General features: G+C 41.4%; 2 protein-coding genes across 5 annotated transcripts in view; one reads left to right on the top strand and one right to left on the bottom strand.

The window, feature by feature from the left end:
• Positions 1-11,443, top strand: part of gda (guanine deaminase) — a 28,872-nt gene extending 17,429 nt beyond the window's left edge. Inside the window, exons 5-14 of the mRNA XM_042332677.1 lie at positions 79-184; positions 1,700-1,727; positions 2,710-2,817; positions 4,158-4,265; positions 5,515-5,612; positions 6,833-6,900; positions 8,056-8,202; positions 9,408-9,526; positions 10,092-10,119; positions 10,527-11,443. Coding sequence (XP_042188611.1) covers positions 79-184; positions 1,700-1,727; positions 2,710-2,817; positions 4,158-4,265; positions 5,515-5,612; positions 6,833-6,900; positions 8,056-8,202; positions 9,408-9,526; positions 10,092-10,119; positions 10,527-10,594 — 878 coding nt within the window. The 3' untranslated portion in view covers positions 10,595-11,443. The remainder of the gene's footprint in view (positions 1-78; positions 185-1,699; positions 1,728-2,709; positions 2,818-4,157; positions 4,266-5,514; positions 5,613-6,832; positions 6,901-8,055; positions 8,203-9,407; positions 9,527-10,091; positions 10,120-10,526) is intronic.
• A 5,639-nt stretch (positions 11,444-17,082) lies between these two features.
• LOC103187203 (coronin-2B) overlaps positions 17,083-20,562 on the bottom strand; it is a 94,281-nt gene continuing 90,801 nt past the window's right edge. For all 4 annotated transcript variants that reach the window (XM_007906590.2, XM_007906594.2, XM_007906591.2 and 1 more), the window contains 3 exons: positions 19,985-20,075; positions 18,731-18,978; positions 17,083-17,954 (listed from right to left, as the gene is read on the bottom strand). In XM_007906590.2, the coding sequence (XP_007904781.1) occupies positions 17,823-17,954; positions 18,731-18,978; positions 19,985-20,075 (471 nt within the window). In that variant the 3' untranslated portion in view covers positions 17,083-17,822. The remainder of the gene's footprint in view (positions 17,955-18,730; positions 18,979-19,984; positions 20,076-20,562) is intronic.

Raw genomic sequence — 20,562 nt, 5'->3', positions numbered from 1 at the left:
AATTACTGGGAGATGCCGCAATAAAAGTGTAGGCTTTGGCAATGGAGCAGTGAATAAACAGCTGTTCTTAATTTTCAGATAACTACGGCCAGCGAGCTTTAGTTGGCAAAGTTTGTATGGACATTAATGACACTTTTCACAAATATAAAGAAGAGACGAGCCATTCTTTAGAGGAGACCCAAAGGTAAGAAATAAATCATGGGGGTGTGAACCCAATGTGGGCAGAGTCCAATGTTTTTGTTTCCTTAATCGCTTGCTATATAGAAACCATCGTTGATGTTTGCTTGGAATTGAGAGTAAATTACGTAATGTTGTCGTCATTAAAAACACAAAGAAATCGTGTCTAGTCGTCTTCAAAGAAAATCTTTTTACAAACTTGGAATTCATTCGCTTTGGACTGCTGACTTATCTGGATTTCCATGCTGTCCTTTCACTTTGGAGCCTGATGTTAACAGAATCCAGTCCAAACTAATGGGATGAAAGGCTTGGTTATCCGCCTGCTTGAAGGTTTCACGTGTGATGCATTTCGGGCAATCTCATTTAAATTTCCAGAGTTTAATGCTCGATAATACAAAACTGCCTGTAATCTGGTAGAAATTGTCATAACAAGAGCATTGACTCTACATAGCACCTTCCATGAATGAATGACCTCAAGCACTTCACAAAGGTGATGGGGATCACTGAGCAGGGAGGAATAGAAGGAACAGAGGAACACTAAGTTTCATTGTTCATCAACGTGATATGCTTTTAAGAGGGATTTGAAGGGAAGGAGAAAAGGCGCAAACCAAAGTGATTTGGGGAGAGAATTGCACAGAGCGAGTACATATTGGCTGAAGGCACCCATGGTGAGATGGAGGGAATGAGGAACACGCAGTTGATCAGAGTCAGAAGAAAGGAAGCCATGAGCGGGAGAATAAGGCTTGAGGAAATTAAGAGCAGCCAACAGGGAGAGGCAAGTTCACAAAAGATTTGGAGGTCAGGATGAGAATCTTGGCTGATTTGCTGAGCCACTAGTAGCAAAATCTTGGCTGATTTGCTGGGCCAGTGGAATCGCACAAGGATTGGGAGTGGGGTAATAGATGTACATAGCCTGGTGCAGGAAAGAATGAGGGCTCTGAGGTTTAGTATGAGGATGTGGTTATGGAGGCCAGCGAAAAGAGCACAAACAAAGGCTTTAGCTGAATTGGGATAAGAGAGAGAGAAAGAGATTTAGGCGGACAATTTTCTGGAGGTAAAAGAAGTTGGTCTTGGCCAAGGACTAAATTTTAAAACAGAACAAAGGGTTAATCAAAATGCCAAGGTTAATCACTGACTTGCTTTGCAAGAACAGGCAACCAGGGAGGTTGCTGAAGTCAGAGCCTTTGGCCAGAAGCCTCTGATCAGAGTTGAGCAAAATGATTTAACATCCATCCACTGTTATTAGAATTTGTGCCCCACTTGTAATCAGAGTACTCATTAATAAGTGGTAATATTGATTTTATCCCACTCAGTGAGCAAAAACCTTCAATATCCTACTTATTCCATTGGGAGAGAGAAAGGGGTTTAGGGGTCTTGAAAGGTACATTCAATATTCTTAAGATTTTTTTCAGAAATGTTTCACATGTTTTGCAATTGTTAACAGATGAACAAAGATGCCTGTTGTGAGACAGTCCTCACTGTAATAAGGAAACTGACATTGAACTGATGTTGTCATTCACAGATTTGTCACAGAGCTGGCCAAGCGGAAGGTAAAGCAAGCACTCTGAGATCAAACTACTTAAAGTAGTTACAACCAGGCTCACCAATCTTAATCTGCTTTAGATTGAATTCATGCCAAAGGGCGAGAGGGTGGCTAACAAATGCTACAGTAAACCTCACATAATTCATATCAGTTGGGACCATACATTTAATACAACTTATGCAACGTATGAGTTATATCAAACTTACTTTTGAACGGGACTAAATGTACGATTTAGGTGATTCATCACCAGGAAAAATCGACTTGTGACGCAAACAAACCTCTTCTCTGGAGAGGCCCTTGTGTGTTACACAATTGGTGAGCTCCTGACTCCAAAGTGACCTCAAGTCAATATGATGCACATGGTGTTTTGCTGCTGTAGATTTACTTTACATTTTGCGATTCAAATCCTCTGCCCCATGAATCAATATGATGATCAGATTTTCTGTGCTGATAAGCCAAACCCATTTCACTTCACATCCTTACAGCTAACAAAGGAACCAGGCTCAGAGGTGAAAAGACATTTGTGTTACACCAGTGTGATAGCCAGTCTTCGACTACGTTTCCATAAAGGTTACCTTGCCAAGCAACAAGCATTGTGTGCTGGAGGGTTTTATACATTAAAGTTCAATGGACTGAAATTCTAGTTGGTGTTTTGCATTGTGCCTTTGGTAATGCCAGTTACTAATGGGATTTCCCCCATTATAATAACAATCATCCTTGTACTTGATATAGAGTTTTTAACATCAGGAAGGTGTCTCAAAGCAGTTCACAGGATTTACTCTAAAGTGTAGCGACTGTGTATTCGTAATTGAATGCAGCAGCTAAGCTGCTCGCAGCAATGTCCCACAAACAGCCAATCAGGTACGTGAAAGGCCCTCGGTGTAACACTGACTAGAATTTCAGCCCAAGTGTACCAGTATTTATTAATAACTGTAAAGGTAAGGTTACATCTGCTCATTTGCTGTAATGGTATTGCTTTGTATTTTCAGTACCCGAGGGTGAAGCCCATTGTGACTCCTCGCTTTGCGGCTTCCTGCTCGTCTGAATTATTGAAGCAGTTGGGATTATTTGCGAAGCACAACAACTTGCATATTCAGGTACATGTTAACGACAGAGCAAACTTCGGTCACCTACTTATTCTGTACGCTAAAACCCTTTCAAATTCTCCCGCACTGTCTGCTTTTTCCTGCTTACTTTACCAAACTGGCCTGCTCCATGTCCCGTGCCCTTCCCACCATCGGCGGTCAGGCCTTCAGCTTTCTTGCCCCCACCCTCTGGAACTCCCCCCTGGACCCCTCCGCCTCCCTCCCTTGCCTCCTTCAAGGCCCGTCTCAAGACTTTCCTCTTTGACTGTGCCTTCGGTCATCTTCCAACCCCCACTTCGGGTGTAAATCATTAACTGTCCAGTGCCTTGGGATGTACTCCCAACATGAAAGCAGTTTGTTGTTGTTGCTTATTTTGCGTTGTGCTTAGTTTGAAGCTGGAACGGGTCACATGCTGGAAGCAACTTGACTGGCTGTGTGCAGTAAAACCTCCCATTGCGCTTCTTATGAATCAGCGTGGAGCCGGGTGAGGGTGGGGGTGATGGGGTCACGGAGCCTGGTGCGGGAGAGGACACCAACTGTAGAGCTGTGGATGATCTGCAGCTTGTGGAGGGAAGAGTTGGGGAAGTTGACAAGGAGGGAGTTTCTTTAGTCGAGCCTTGAGGTGACGAATGCATGTGTGAGGGTTTTGGCAGCCTGAGGAGAGTGGCAGAGTCGGGCAATGTTGTGGAGGTGGTGGAAGGCAGTGGATCATGGCATGGATATGGGGAAGAAAAGGCAGTTGAGGGTCAAACAAGACTCCCAGGTTCCTGACTGGCTTGGTGAGGTGGAGTGTGCATCGTGAATGCTGATGCTGCCAGTGCCTGAGGTGCGGAGGCTCTTGAGCGAGCCAATCAGGAGGGCCTCAGTCTGTCAGGACGTCAGTTGTCCTGGTCGACGGTGGAGGCAGAGAGAAAGATTTGGGTGTCATCTGCGTACATGTGGAAGTTGATCCCATGTCTGCGGATGATGTCACCAAGTGGGAGCCTGTACAGGTTGAAGAGGAGGGGATCGAGGACAGAACCCTGAGGAACACGGCACAAGACTATGCGGGAGCTGGCAGAGAAACCAAATTGGTTGCCATGTTTGCCTGCAAAAATAAAGTGTCGCTACACTTTAAAGTAAATCTTGTGAAGAGCTAGGAGACATTCTCCTGATGTGGAAGATTACATTAAATGTGAGGATTCTTATGACTGTAGAAATGTTTTTCTTTTAATTATTTTCTTTAAAATTAGGTGTCTGAAGGGAATGTTGCATACTATTTTACTATATATACGTTGAAACATTAAATTGTTGGACACTAAGAAAGAATCTCATCATTAAAATACAGAATAAACATTATCTTGGTCAAACAGAGCCACATAAGTGAGACACGTCCAGAGTTGGAAATTACGAAAAGGCTGTTTGAAAAGTATGAAAATTACACCGATGTTTACTACCAGCACAATCTCCTGACTGATAAGGTCAGTACTCAGTGAGACACACTTTTTTCTTCCTTGGATTATCCTTTGAAAAAGATTTCTTGTTGTTTCAATTTAATTCTTATTTAAATGACTCATTTCAGCTGCGGTCTCGAAAGGTGTAGGGAGGGAGGTCACAAGGGCGGGTGAGTGTGGTAAATGGAAGTCACACACTGGTATAACACTGATTCCATCTCCTTGTGTTTATGATTGGGATGCTGTGTAGGAGCTTGAAATACACAATATTCTGTGAAGCTCTTTGAGACATCTCAACGAGGTGATAAGGCTTTATATCAAATGTAAGGATTATTGTTATTAGAAAACAGGAACAGTTGGAGTCCATTCAGTTCATTGAGCTTGTTCCACCAGTTTATTAAATCTTGGCAGCTCTAATGCTCCCCATGTCCCTTTCTTTTGTTGTAATATCTCAACTATTGAAGTAACTGTCTAGCTCTCTTTTAAAGATCTGTATTCTGCTTCGACAGATCCTGGGGCAGAATGTTCCACATTGTCGCCTATGTGAAGAAATGCTTCGTAACCTCAGTTGTAACTATCTTGGTTCTGATTTTCAGCCTTGTAATGGGAATTCCCTTGCTTGTGATGGGAATTCTCAGTTAATTATAAAATCTTAGTGAAATATATTGTTACCAATCATTAAGTATTTCAGGTGTTATAATAATAATAATAATCCTTGAATATGAAATAGCGCTTTGCATGTCTTCTAGATGTCTCAAAGTGCTTCACAGAATATACTGTAAAGTGAATTGACTACATTTTTGTGGGCGAAACGCAGCAGCCAATTGTGCACAGCAGTGTCCCACAAGCAGTCATGGATTGAAGTGATCAAATTATTATTGTTTTTTTTTCTTGAGGGATTATTATTAGGTGTGTGGAATAAGGAAACTTGCCCAAGGTTTCGCCTTGCCTGGAATTGAACCCAGGTCTCTCGCTTGTGAGGCGAGAGCTCTAACCACTGAGCGACAGAACTCCACAAAAGTATCCTTCTCCAAGGTTATAAGATCTTCAGACTGATGACCAGATTGCTGTGTGGCTTCTTTCATCACACGAGCCATCTTATACCCTTCCTGTGATTACAAGATGGTCTTGTTAATTACGGGGGAAAATTTGTTTAATGGGGAATAAATGCCTAAATCCCCAGCTTAAGATGTAACATTGTGAATGATGGTCCAATACTGTATACACATGCTCAGATCTTACCAGCTTGTTATGTCCAATCTTTATGTTTTTACAGACAGTCATGGCGCACGGAGTGTATCTCTCCGATGAGGAGCTGAAAGTCTTCCATAGGGAAGGAGCTGCCATCTCGCACTGTCCAAATTCAAACATCTCGTGAGTGTCAGTGGCTACAATACAATGCAATGTACAATACAATACAATGCTGATAAACATTATATAGTGCGGCCTCAATATAACGCACTTCACTCTAGCACAAATTTGCTTAGAACCCAGTCGCACTGTGGATGCTGTTCACTGCATATTTACAGCCATCCATTTACTTTCCTACCACTTTCACTGCCCCTATAGTCACCTCCTTCTCCCTTGTTCCAACCCCGTCCTGTATAGCTCTCCAAGACATTACCCTACGTGAAGGGCGCTATAGAAATCCAAGTTGTTGTTAAAATGCTTGATTTCAAGGTCATTAAGTCACCCTGGACATCACTTCCTTCTTAGTTCTACATTTGCAATAAAACCCACTAATGCGTCTCACTAATAATAAATAATAATCCTTGCATTTGATATAGATATTATCACATCTTTGAGACGTCTCAAAGCGCTTCACAGAAAGCACATTAATGTAAGGAACTGGAGAAAATCCTGCTTAGGCAACCAGAAAGAACTTACACTTTCAAAGTATCTCATAAAACAAAATGTCTCTGAGCACTTTACAGCAATTATGGTCAAGTTCTATGACTTTTTTTCAGCCAAAGACTGCAGTCATTTTGCACATTGAGATCTCAGCACATTGAGTGTTGTGAATTGACAGTATGATTTGTGGGACGAAACGCGGCAGCCAATTGCGCACAGCAGTGTCCCACAAACAGTTGTGGATTGAGTGACCAAATTATTATTATTATTTTTCTTTTGAAGGAATTATTACCCCCGGAAAAATGATCCAACTATCGACTATTAACCGGGTTCCTACTTATTGCTAGGTAAATAGGTGTGTGGAGTAAGGAAACATGCTCTGCCGGAAATTGAATCCACATTCTCTAGCCTGCAAGGCAAGTTCTCTAACCACTAAGCTACAGGACTCACTAATATTGTTTGGGATTTTATGGATCCAAAACATTATACGGAGGCTGCACTGTGTCTGAAATGTGAAATTCCTTCTCACCTTAGCACAGGAAGGTGGGAATAAGAACAGGACGTAATTTCAGCATTTCATACCCGCAAACTTTGTACTGACTGGCTTGTCACACTGTGAGGTTTTTACACCGTAAGAAATGACCCATATAACTGTGAATGTGCAACTCAAGTGCAGTTCAAAACAGCAATGTTGCTGTTTTGCTAACAAATTATTTAGTCTTTTTATTTTAACAACTTTTCAGACTTTGCAGTGGTTTGCTCGATATGCGAAATGTTTTGAAGCATCAAGTAAAAGTTGGCCTGGGAACAGGTGAGTAGATAATAATAATTGTATAATAGTTATAATAATCCTTATATTTGATATAGCGCCTTGCGTTTCTCCAAGACATCTGAAAGATCGGGAGAATGAGGCTTTCCAGTATGGGCCTGTTGGGGGTGTTTTATTCGACTATTAACCCTGCCCTTTTTCTCCTGTTCTTCCCTAACATGAGAGGAGATGTCAAACCGAGGTGCAGTTTGCCTGGCCTCAGGGGGACAGTAATGAATCCAGGAAACTACATGAAAAGAGAAGGGAGTTTCTCCCAGAGTCGCCACACCCAACGATCCTCAGGACTATTTGGTCGCTCAGCACAACACTCAATGTGCTGAGATCTCAATGTGCAAAATGACTGCAGTCTTTGCATGAAAAAAAGTCATAGAACTTTACAATAATTGCTGTAAAGTGCTCAGAGACATTTTGTTTTATGAGATGCTTTGAAAGTGTAAGTTCTTTCTTGTTGCCTAAGCAGGATTTTCTCCAGTTCCTTATAATAATGTGCTTTCCACACTGCCCTGCAGTATCAGCCTGGATGGTGAGCTCAAAGCCCCTTGACACAGGAGTTGAGTCCACAACCTTCTGAACCAGTGGAGAGAGTGTTAAAGTAACAATAATCCTGCATTTGATACAGCGCCTTTCACGTCAGGAGCACATCTTGGAGCATTCACAGGATTACTCCCTGTAAAGTATAATGTTTTTCTTTAGGATATTATCTGAGCCCCGCTGACACCTTCAACACTCAAGAGTTGCATGACTTCAGCTGTGACAAATGGCAGGTCCACCACATCAAGGAGTCATCTCCATCCCAGAGTCCCTCTGACATGCCCCTTTTCTTGCCTCCTTCAAGGGCCATCAGAAGACCTTCCTCTGTCCGCTTCTTCGGTCATCTTTCCCACACCCCTCGGCTCCCACCCCTAGTTGGGGTGCAAATCCTGCTCTGTCCAGCGACCAAGGCACTATATAAATACAATTTGTTGTTGTTGCTGCTGTTGCCGAGGTGACCATGCAGTGGTTGTACCTTTTTTATACGCTATTGCTTTGACATTTTGATTTGATTGCATTGTTTTCAGTTAAATCATCAACTTAGCCCCACGGTCTTACAGCCCTTCTTGCCTATGTGTGATGACCACTGGTTTAAACTGTTTCTAGATGTCTCTGGTGGTTACTCCGCTTCCATGCTTGACGCTATTCGAAGAGCCATTGACACAACCAAAATTCTGAGCGTCCAATCACCTGGTTATGAAAAACTTTCCTACAAAGAGATTTTCAGAATTGCAACTCTTGGAGGAAGTCAAGGTAGGAAGAATTTAATAAAGTTCATTCACTTCATATTTAATCATTTTGCACAATCCAGTCGTATAATGATGTCATGCACAGTTTACTGCTTTGAATTAATTTCCTATTACTGGGATGATATTATACTCCATTGGTCCAATATTGTTGCCCCCTTTTTTTGGCGGGTTAATTCTATTCCGTTTGAGTAAGTTTTGCCCATTTGTGACCTTATAAATACACAAAATGTTGCACACAGCTGTTTGTGCGTAATTAGCTGCCTTGTTTTGCCTGCAAAATATAGTCACTGCACTTGATGTGAAAGGTGCTGTATCAAATGGAAGAATTACTATTATTGATAACTCTAACACATTATTAAAATGGCAATAACGTGACTTTAAAGATTCAAAACAAAATTTTACTTTCAAAATTGCATTTAGAGTTATCCAGGCGATGAACATGATAGAACAGAATAGCATTGAGCTTAGCAGAATGTGCTGCATGAGATCCACAGAGCAGACTAACTCATTGGATGACTCTCAAACAGCCCGTAACTTAGAAATATTAAGAGGCATCTGCGACCACAGATTTAATTTATCCCTATAGTCATCAAGTTATTTGGATTGCAATCATTAATTTTGTCCTCCATATACTCAGACTTATAATGGTAAAATGATTTTCCTGCCAAAATGCCTTGATTTCTCCCTTTACTTGTGTTTGACCTAATTATTTCCTGTTAATTTGTTGTTGCTCACATAATTTAAAACCGTGGTGTTGGAATTTGAACTTTTGAGACTTGTTTGTTAATGATGATGAATAAGATCTGTGGATAAAGCATATTCCTTTCCTCCTGATAGACCTAGTAGGAGTTTTAATAACAATAAGAACCCTTGTCTTTGATATAGTGCTTCATCACGTCACCAAGACTTCTCAAAATGCTTCACAGGATATACTGTAACATGGTGCGACTGTATAATTTGTGGATGAACATGGCAGCCAATTTGTGCACAGTGCACAACCAGCCACGGTGTGAATGAACAATTATACTTGGAGTATCGTTGTCCAGGACACCGGGAGAAATTCCTTTCTCTGAAGCGATTTGTGGTGGCTGTGATTTATATCTGTGAATTCCAAACCTCCCAGCACATCCATAATGCACACGACTTCTGTAGTGACCAGCCAACCTCAAATAAAAACTATTCATTCAGTTTTTTTTAAACTTTCTGCAGCTTTGGGACTTGACAAACTTATTGGAAATTTCGAAGTGGGAAAGGAATTTGATGCTTTGTTGATCAACGTCGATGTTCCAAATAGTGCTTTTGAAATGTTTCCCGGGGAAACCAATGAGGTAATTATACAATACAGTATAACACAACTTACATTTACTCAAAGCGCCTTTCACGACAAGAGAATGGCTAAAGGTATCAAAGCTTCTGGCTGGGCACCTGAGCTGGAGGTGGGAGCCGAAGTGGTGAGGAAGGGAAAGATAACCAAATGCGCAGTCAAAGAGCTAATCATAATAATCACTCATATGCAATACAAAAATTACAATACAAAATTACATTTGTAGAGCACCTTTCACGTAGGGAGGATGTCCCAAGCTCTGGATATAGCTTCCTTATCACGTCGTTAAGACGTCTCAAAGAGCTTCACAGAAAATATTGTAAAGTGCAGTAACTGTATATTTTGTAGGCGAAATATCCACATAACAAAGGTATGTCTTGAGGCAGACCTTGAGTGAAGGGAGGGTGAGTGCGACTCAGAGGGACTCTGGGCTGGAATTCAGAAAGCAGGAATTGTACATTGTGATGATTTGGAAAGCCTGCTTTTCTGAGGTCTCTTTTAAGTCACATTCTTATAATTGTAGCGTTGATTCTGAAAGTCACTGAGACTCTTCTATTCTAATTTTTCAGGATATTTTCCAAAAGTTTCTGTTGTTGGGTGAGTCTTGCATCTTTTTTTAACTTTCGTAAAATCTTTTCCCCTTTTTTCAATCCTTCTACATTTCTAAATTATGAGCCAAATGAGGAAGTGAATTGTCACTCCTGACACACTGTGCTGTGAAGTGATGTGTAATATGCTTTAGTGTCTGCGATCCTCCACATAAAGGCTTCTCAGTTGTTTGTTACACACCAGCCTTAGGAACAAACATTAGCAGTGAAAGGTGTGTGTGGGGTGGGGGTTGCTCTGAGCTATTCGCATGTAAAACAAAATATTTGTATTTTTGCAATAATGCCCTTCACGCAGGCTATTTGAGTATCTGAGAGCACTGAACCATGGCTAAATTCTAGAATGTCAACTCCCCTTCCCCCACATTCCCTAAAAAATGTATTTCTTCTCTTTTTTAGGAGATGACCGCAATATAGAAGAGGTATATGTGGCCGGCAAGCAAGTGGTTCCTTTCCTGGAATCCTAGTGACATGTTTTCAGTGTGCGACTGCATTAGTGTCATCAATCAAGACATCTCTGTTACATAAACAGAGCCAATGTCAGCAATCTGTGATCAATGGATTAATTCTTATGTCTGCTTTCTCTCTCTTTTAGCCATTTTGAGTTTTGTTTCCTCGCTCAATTCCACAAACCTATCACTCTCGTCCTGATCGTCCTTACTGCATTGGCTCCCCGTTCACCCCCCCCACCCCCACGGATTTGAGTGCAGGATTTCAAGACCATCGTCCTCACTTTCATATCCCTCCACAGTGATACCCCACCCTACTTTTGCAATCTCCTCAAACCATACCAGCCCTGATCCTCCTCTGCTCCGCCCTGCTTCATGTCTTCCATCCTACGCACTCCACCATCATTGCCTGGCTTTCAGCCCATTTGCCCCCACTCTGTGGAACTCCATCCAGAAGTCCCTTCGACTCGCTCCCTCCTTCACTTCTTTAAGGTCTGTCTCACCAATTGTGCCTTCGATCATCTTTACTTTTCCCACTCCCTCAGCTCCCACCCCCAGCTCAGGTGCCAGCCAGAACTGTCAAGTGCCTTGGGATACATTCCTGACGTGAAATGTGCTGTATTAATGTAAATTTGAATTGTATTTGCATATAGAAATGGAATTAGGTTAGAAGATCAGCCACAATCTTATTAAATGGCAGGGCAGGCTAGAGGGGCCTAATCCTGCTCCTATGTCTTATGGCTTTTGCTAGCATTTACTTATAAAAGTTTCATTGGTGGAAGATTTTTGGAGTGGATTTGCTTGCAGCCTGGCTCAGTGGAGCACTGCTAAATGAAAATGACTTCAATAAACATCAAATGAAACTGATATTTTGTTGGGATTCAATTCTGCTTTTTCTTGTTGCTAGATTTACAAAAAATGAATTTGTGACAAATGTTTTTCAAGTCAAGCAAATTCTAGCGAAAATTAAACACAAAGATGGCCAGGATAGGAGAGTGTTTGGTTACGATCCTGCCATTGATTCCCTTCTCACCTTTCTGACTCATGGATTATGTTTTCGGAACCCTCTGCGTTAATGCATTGTTTTTTGCTGTTGAATGTGATGTAGCTCTTGATATCTGTCTTGTTTTGGTTTGGTTCTCTCCTGTGGCGAATGAGGATATGTGTCTGTGCCTGATTGATGACTTGTTTGAATTGCTGTTTGATTTAAAAAATATCCGTGTACTTTGTTCCCAAATATTTCTGACTGTAAAGACAATTTCTGAACCGTTAACTCATTGGGTGCTGAGCTGTCCGTGGAGACTGTTACAACAGTCTGATCTGGAGGTGAGAGTGCTCTTTTACACCAAGAGTTAAATACATTGAAAGAAGCTCAAATATACAGAATATAAATATATAGCCGTGGATTGGGGGGTCAAAAACAATTTAACAAAACTAAGTTGAGTTTGTTTAGAGAAGTTTTTAAATATAATTTGTACAATTTGGTCGTTGAATTGTTGGTGGAGCTCTTCGCATTCACCCACTTGTACTGTGCACACTCTGCTACAGACTCCAAACCGTCAGTCTCTTTCTTGCAATATCTCATAGCAAACACCGTACAATGATTGCTAGTTTTAATACATGTACTGGAGCAGCAGTTAAATCAACCGACACAGTCTGTCAAAATGTCTGCAATTTTGTGATTTTAATTTTTTTCCTTACTCATTGTGTGTTTGACCTGTGTTGGCATGTCTCACGTTTACTGAAGATGGAACACAGAACACGAGTTCTCTTTATGTGGAAATCAAACCTTCTGTCTCCAAGCATTGGTTGATGCTGCAGTACATTCAGGACCACCAGCAGTCAGTCCGTGGTATCTTGATAAACTGATCAGCAATGTATTTGAGACAAAACATGAAGCATGTATTTCAGTTAACCTCAGCACCTCTTAAGCCGGACCAAACCACCATCCCCGATGTGTCAGGCTTAACTGGCTTGCACTGCAAATAATTCTGACTTTGTGCTGGTGAACTTAAATTTGGCATGTTCCAGATTGCTGTGGGACACTCAACCTTCATAAATGACAAACAATTGGTTGAGTTCAACGGCACTAATATAATAATAATAATCCTTGCATTTGATGTAGCACCTTATCACGTCTTTGAGACATCTCAAGTGTAAACTGAATGAACTATATTTTGTGGGCAAAAATATAAACTAAACTCTGCATTCTAACACATAAAAAAACACTTGCAAACAGTCTTGTTTATGGTTCTTTTAATGAAACTTAGCCCTCAACATGTGCAGAATTGTTCAATGTTTATCCATAAAGATCAGTATAGCGACAAGTGGAGGAGATTCATTGTGTGTGCTGCTTAGACACATTCTGTTCGACACATACCCTCGTTTTTTCCCCTCCCCACACGCACGACAGAAAATGGTGAATATGAGAAAAATTAAACAGAAATATTTTGTTCAATCACAAATATCAAGTAACGGGGTATACAATATTACCCCCCGCCCATTCCCTCCACAAAAAAAACAATTTAAGCATAAATTAGCACAGAATTGCAAAGCCTGAATTTACACAGAATTGTCTTAAGATAACATTCAAGTGCTATTCACACCTCCCTCAAAGTAGTGCTCTAAAATTTATTTTTAAAAAACTCAGGCAGTCATTGTTCACAACTATCAACTCACAGGTTTGCACCGTGAGATCACACAGGGCATTATTCTTAACACCAGTTTCAATAGGATAAGAAGGTACAGTACATCATTTGGAAATATACATTGTTTTATTACATCTTCTTTATTATGCCTTGGAATTAAATCACCAAATACAAAAAGGAAAGCTTTAACAGAATATACTGTATTAGCACAGTAAATATTACAATGTATAAGCTTTTGACATGCTTCAGTTTAAGCAGTGAATGCAGCCAATCTAATATGGTTATTCAACTCCTTTGGGCAAGTTCCTGTTAACTACATATCTTATCAGGATAACCAAACAACTTGGAGATCCAGGTTCTTGGGGGTCAGTTGGGTATCTGACACATGCGGAAACCCATCACCATGCTTAAGAGTATCCAAACCAATCTGAGATTTCCATGCATCCCATCTACACATGGAAATCCCAGAGATAGATTGTTGGAATGGAATGTGCACTCTCTCCCTGGAGGGACGTATCCTGCTTTCCTAATTCCGGCAAGTATTAGGCGCAGGTTGGCAAGAGCTAAGGCTTGGGGACCCCAGAGTGTGAGTTCAGGCACTGCTGGAGTCTAACCAGCTAAAACTGCATAGCTTGCCATTGATATTGCTGTCTGGCAAACTTTCCCGCTGCTTGTCCAGCTCATTAGGGCTTTGGCTTGCAGGATAACCAAACAACCTGGAGATCCAGCTAGTTGCCTCATAACTAAACTTCCACTCAAGCCTTGCCCACATCTAAAAATATTTTCTCTTAAATGCAGACCAACATTTGAGCCTTTCGGGCTATCTGCCTCTTCCCCCCTAAAGCACACAGTGTAGAACACAATGGCAGCTTGCATTTGGAATTTGCAAGCCAACCACCAAACTCCCACTGAATAAAAAGATTCCTACCTCCCCACTGAGTCTGACAAACCATTGAATAAAAGTGTGCTACTGGCCACTAAAGCCTGGAAAAAGGTTTGCATTTGCATCCCGAAGATGGAGGGAGTCAGTACAGGTTATTGGGGTTGCTAATCTGGAGTATTTGAGGATAAATTTAACTAAATTGAAAAGAAACCAAGCTAAACATAGGCAGAACTTCCAAGCCGATGTTGCAGCACAGACACAGCATTAAAAAGCTAACATGACAGCAAAACCTGGCCTCTGGCTTTGTTGTCTCTAGTTTCATTAATGTGGTGCAAAGGTAAAAGGTTAGATAAGAACACAACTATTCCAAATGACATGGGGAAGGGGAATGGAGGGAGATAGTCAACATTTCCTAGAAAACTGAAATATTGTGCATATCTCGTTTGGGGTAGATATTGTTTGAAAGTTCATTTGTAGGAAATTCTAAATAGGCACGTTTTTAAGTCAACAAATTTGGCAACAAATAAACCAGAAGCACCAAAGCTCACACAACTTGCACTGAGGAGGAGGGTTTCAGTGATAGCACAAGAAGACCCTCCTCTGTGTCCCTTTGAGAGCTTCCATGGCTCTAGAGCATCTTGCTAAGATCAGAAAAGGTCAAAAAAATAAAATGAATATAAGGGAGGTGAATGGAGCACATATTATTTCTGAATTTAATCGAAGCAAAGTTAGGGCTGTTAAAGCAACTGACGTACAAACAGCTGACTTAAAAACAAATAAGTTTGGATATAAATGTAGAATAGTCAAGACCAGTTTAGCAATGGGTACACGTACTGGAGGGAAGTTTTTTATTCAAATAAGTCACACAAGTTTGAAACAATCTGCCCAAGTTGAGTCAGAATGAGTAAATGGGCTATTCAGATCAAAGCTTAGCGTAGAATTGGATGAGATAATAGAGCGGAGGATTTGCTAAATTGCCTTTTCTCATCTCCGCTATTCTTAATGTGATCTCCTGAGAGCCCTGTATAGTCCAATAATAATCCTTGTATTGGACATAATGCCTTATCACGTCCTTGAGATGTCACAAAGCACTTCACAGAATATATCGTAAAGTGGATTGACTGTGTATTATGTGGGTGAAATATGTCAGCTAATTGCACCTTGCAGTATCCCACAAGTCAACAACCCAATTGGTCAGTTTAGTAACGTAATGAAAGTATCAACATTGGTAAGAAGTTCTGAATAGATAATAAGCGTTTGCAATGACAGTCAGAGACATGAGCAGTAATAATAATAATCCTTGCATTTGATATAGCGCTTTTCACGTCGGGAGGACGTCCCAAAGCGCTTCACAGAATATACTGTAAAGTGAGTTGACTGCATATTTGTAGGCGAACGCGGCAGCCAATTGCGCACAGCAATGTCCCACAAACATTCATAGACTGAAAATGACCAATTTAATTATTGTTTTTGTTTTTTGGAGGGATTATTATTAGGCTCTGTGTGGAGTAAGGAAACTTGCCCAAGGTTTCGCCCTGCCTGGAAATGAACTCAGGTCTCTCGCTTGCAAAGCGAGTGCACTAACCACTGAGCTACAGGACTCCACAGGACTCCAGTAGTTATCTACTCATTTAATTTGATACAATTTCATTCAATTTTTTTTACTGACATTGGGTAACCTGAACAGTCGTACATTTGCATAGTGCCTTACAAGGAATCTGCTGATCTGATGCTTTTGCCCCGTGTTGCGAGAAGACGATTGTTTTTAAGTAACAAAAATTAAATGGAGCAGTTCTCTGCTGTTCTGTAAACCCCAACCGGCTGCTATTGGGCTTTAATGTTGTAAATGTGTGGGCTGCTGAGCCAGGAGACACACAACCAATAAGTGCAAAGGCTACAGAAGCCAAGTTGGACTATGGACGCAGCCCGAGGAGCGGATAGTGGATAAAAAAGGTGGGCTCCCAAGGTTTGCTCCTCAGCACCATTAACGCTGAGACGACAAATACCAGCAAGGCAGAGAGGTCCAAATCCCAATTCATAAAAGATCTGAAGGACCCCAACATGTCCGAGCAGAGAAAGAAAGCAGCTAAGCCAGGCTCTGATCGGGTCATGGTTCGAGTGCAAGGTAGTTCAGGACAGCCTTCTGTGGTGCCGAACAACAGTGATGAGCAACCTAATTATAATATATATATATAATTATAATATATAATATATAACTAATTATAATTATAATAAGCCCCAGATGAGTATTCCCAGAGAATCCAATTCCCCGAGAATCCTTACGACCATCTCTCATCCCAAAGACTCACAGTAACTCACAGTACAATTTGTCTGACAAGGAATTGAGCTCCAAGCACTCAGTCAGGCTGTATGATTCCAGTGCACCAGAGTCAAGAGGGTCGCTGCACCACAGGAAGCCCCCACAGCCTGAATGGGTGTGTCTTCAGTCAGGATGCCTAATATCATGGGGGCTTTGAGCTCAGAAGGTTCGGGACGAAACCCCTGCCCTAGGGCATTGCACCACCCCTTCAGGCTGCCGTAGATATGTTACCATAAACCCTGTAAATCTGTGTATATGTTGGAGTTACAAAAAGTTCACTGTAGTTTTCTCTAAACACTGTTCAAAATGTTTTAAAAGGGGAGTTTAAAATGTTAGAAAGATTGTTGTATTTCTCCAGTTTTTATTCATTTAAAGTTTGGAAAGTGTGTTTAACTCTATAAAAAAGGTTGAGGTATTGTCAACAATTCAATATTGCGTTCTTTTTTTTCTATTTACTTTTATTTCATAATTCTTCTGGCTTTCAAAAAGGGGAAATTTAGCCCCGGCCACAAAGTCAACAACAGCAACAACAATGACGACTTGCATTTACATAGCGCCATTCATGTGGGGCAGTTTCTTGGAGCACTTGAGTCAGAGTGCAAACGGCTGGAAGCCATCCCTTCCATGCAATTAGAATATCAGCAAACACAAATAGTTATTTTAAAAAAATCACCAATGATTTATTTTGCCCACCAGAGGAGACCCACAGCAGTGCACACAGCCTTTCACAAGAGGCACTAAATGTTTGTCAGGCCACTCCTCAGAGTCACTGTCCCTGTCGGGTTCAATGTCTATATAATATATATTTATACATATTTTAAAAAATTAAAACAGCCAAATCAAAAGTATTGTTAAAAAAGCCCGTCCGATTTACAAACCAGTGATTTATTTGCCTAATGCAGCTGTTAACCAACCTGTGACCAAAAAGCGGCCTCACTCTTATTCATTCACCAAATGCGAAGTGGTTGTGAAGCAGTAACAACCACAACAACAACTTGTGTTTATACAGCGCCCTTCATGCAGGGTAGCGTCTCAGAGCGCTTAGACAGAGTTGGTAACAGCAAAAGTTTGAAATATTCCATCTGATTTCCCCACCCCCACCATACCCGCTGTAAAAGCTGACAATCACCAGAAGCCTAAGGAAACGGACATCGTAAGATCAAAGAGCGTGGAACGGTAGTCCTATAAAGCCAGTGTATGGTAAAAAAATTAGTGTATGTACACAATCATATAAAGAGATAAATAAAAAAACACAAAGGTGCACCCTGTACAGTACAGACAGTTTTACAAATTAAACTTTTTTTTCTCAATAAAAAATATAACTATATTCAAGTAGGTAGCAGTCCTCCTCAAGCTGCATTTACGTCTCCCCCCGTCGCACACTCTTCTTGCTCCTCAATAACCAATGGGACTGTTACGTACATTTTTTATCTCCAGTTCCAGCTGTTTGATCCGCACCTCTTTCTGCCCCAGGATTTCCCGCAGCTTTCGGATTTCTTCTTGCTGCCTGTAAAACATCTGCAAAAGCTGGTTGAGGAGAGAGAGAGAGAGAGAGAGAGAGAACACAGGAAATATCATAAGTACAAAGTGTCAGCTATTCTTTATCATCCTATTTCCTACCCCATTCTCCTCCTATCTAATGTCCTAGAATCATAAAATCATCAAATCTTACAGCACAGAGGAGGCCATTCAGCCCATCGTGCCTGTGCCGGCTCTTTGAAAGAACTATCCAACTAGTCCCACTCCCCCGCTCTTACCCCATGGACCTGCAAATTTGTCCTTTCTTAGTACCTATTTAATTTCCTTTTCAAAGCTACCATCGAATCTGCTTCCACCACCCTCTCAGGCAGTGCATTCCAGACCATAACAACTATGTGTCAAAATAATTTTCCTCACCCTCTGGTTCTTTTGTCATTATCTTAAATCTGTCTTCTAATTACAGACCTACCTCCCAATGGAAACAGTTTCTTCTTATTTGCTCTGTCAAAACCCCTCATAATTTTGAACACCACTATTATATCTCTGCTTTTAGGACAATCACAGCCTCTTTAATCTCCGCATAACTGAGGTCCCTCAGCTCTGGTATCATTCTGGTAAATCTCCTCTATACCCTCTCCAAGATCCTGACATGCTTCCTAAAGTATGGTTCCCAAAATTGGACACAATACTCCAGCTGAGGCCTAACCAGTGATTTGTAAAGGTTCAACATAACTTTCTTGCTTTTATACTCTATACCTCTATTTATAAAGCCAAGGATTCCCTGCCTTTTTATGCCTCCAATTTCCTCCTATCTAATGTCGTACCTCATTCTCAGTTTTGGGAGCTGGACATGCAGACAAGTCAAACCCGTTGGATATCAGGTTCTTTCTCGGATCGTGCACTTGCACCAGATTATCCTTTTGTTCTTTATTTTCCAGGAATCCCTGCAGCGTCCCGTAATTTTTATCCTGGTGTTCTTTCTGATCATACTGGGTCATCGTATTGTACCCAGCTTTCAGAGACGAGAGATGCATTATGTTACAACCTGGCTTCAAGGATATTAAGATGGGACCTGGAACAGTGAAAATGAAAGAGACATGAACAAGTAAAAATTAATCGAAAAGCACACTGTTTGTGGGACATTGCTGTGCGCATATTGGCTGTTGCATTTGCCTACATATAGAGTGGCTGCAGAGCACAGTAAATCTTGTGAAGCGCTTTGAGATGTCCTCCCAAGGTGAAAGATTCTGCATCAGATGTAAAGATTATTAATTGCGATTTTTCCAGGTTGCAAACATTGGAAATGGTTTGATTTAAGACATTTGGAAAACGGGCAACTGTGAATCCCAAAATCCGGCAAAATCTGAAGTGGGTAACCGGTGAGAGCACTCAATCAAAGGAGTAGCACTCGATAAACACACACAATATACTGTCCCCCTTCAATGACACCTTCTGCTGACAGTTCACAGAAGACTGTGGCTGCAGATCAATCCACAATACCCAGGAGGTGCGCAACATTATATTATACCGTTGTGAGTCTAGATTCTAGATCTTGCCTGTGTCGCTCTTCTCAATGTGATGGAACTCACTGAATGACAAATGTAAAATAAATAAACAACAACGTTGTGCTTCTGAAACAGGTGATTTAAATGATGGTTTGGACTTTGAGTTAAACCTTCAGTGATACTTTGCCTAACTAGACTACACTAGGAGACTGGGCTCATTTAAAAAGCCAGTTGATCTTGTGATGGGGGGGATGAGTAGGATGAGATTGGATAGGCCAAAAGGCCTTCTTCATCCCAAACAGTCTTGTGATCTACTTAATATTTAATAGTTGAGCTATTGGAAATTGAGCTATTGGAAGCTATTTTCCTGTTATTATAAGGCACTGTTAGCTTAGACGATGTGATTCCAAGTTCTGACGTGGTGCTTGAACCCACAACCTTCTGACTCAGAGGCGAGAGTGAGCCAGGCTGACACGAGCCAAGCTGTCAAGTCACGAGACTTCAGCTTCTACACAAGAATTGCTCGGAGCCGAGCTGTCCCGGCCAATCCAGTGAAGCACATTGAGAACTGACCTCTATTAATGCCATTCAGCCATTCTTGCGCAGTCAGCGCTGGCTCTGCCCCCGACGTCATTGGGTAGATATCGTCCTGGTAGGAATCAGACTGAAAGACATTGTCACCTCACAGTAAGGCTCTGCATTACATGTCCAGTCACAGAGCTTTTCTTATTCTACACAACATTATGCAAAAGGATTATTATTATTAGCACTGAATATTTTGTGGGGGAAAATAGGCCACATTTTTCTAGATAAACCGCGTGTATCCCCAAACAAATGTTAACGGAGCCCCATTATAGAAAGGTGTTTTAGGGTCCATAAAACCACAACCCGTGTTATAATGAGGCATGATAGTGGGTTCGACAAGGCTGCAATTGGCTGACTTGTTCCCTGTGGCCCACTGACTGGCTCCTGCACTTAAAGAAAAAACGTCCCTCTCAGTTTACTGCTAACGTACGTCCCGTTTTCTGTGATTGCCCAAAGCAAGGAATGCGGGATGTTGGCAGCAATCTGATCACCCGAGTGACAACCTGTGTGTAACATTTACGGTTTACATTAACCTCAGGCAAACCCACGTGTGCAGATGACCTTAA

Source organism: Callorhinchus milii, unplaced genomic scaffold (assembly GCF_018977255.1).
Source record: "Callorhinchus milii isolate IMCB2004 unplaced genomic scaffold, IMCB_Cmil_1.0 Scaffold1, whole genome shotgun sequence".
Classification (NCBI taxonomy): domain Eukaryota; kingdom Metazoa; phylum Chordata; class Chondrichthyes; order Chimaeriformes; family Callorhinchidae; genus Callorhinchus; species Callorhinchus milii.
The sequence above is the reverse complement of the archived record's forward strand: the minus strand, read 5'-3'. Positions and strand labels throughout refer to the sequence as shown.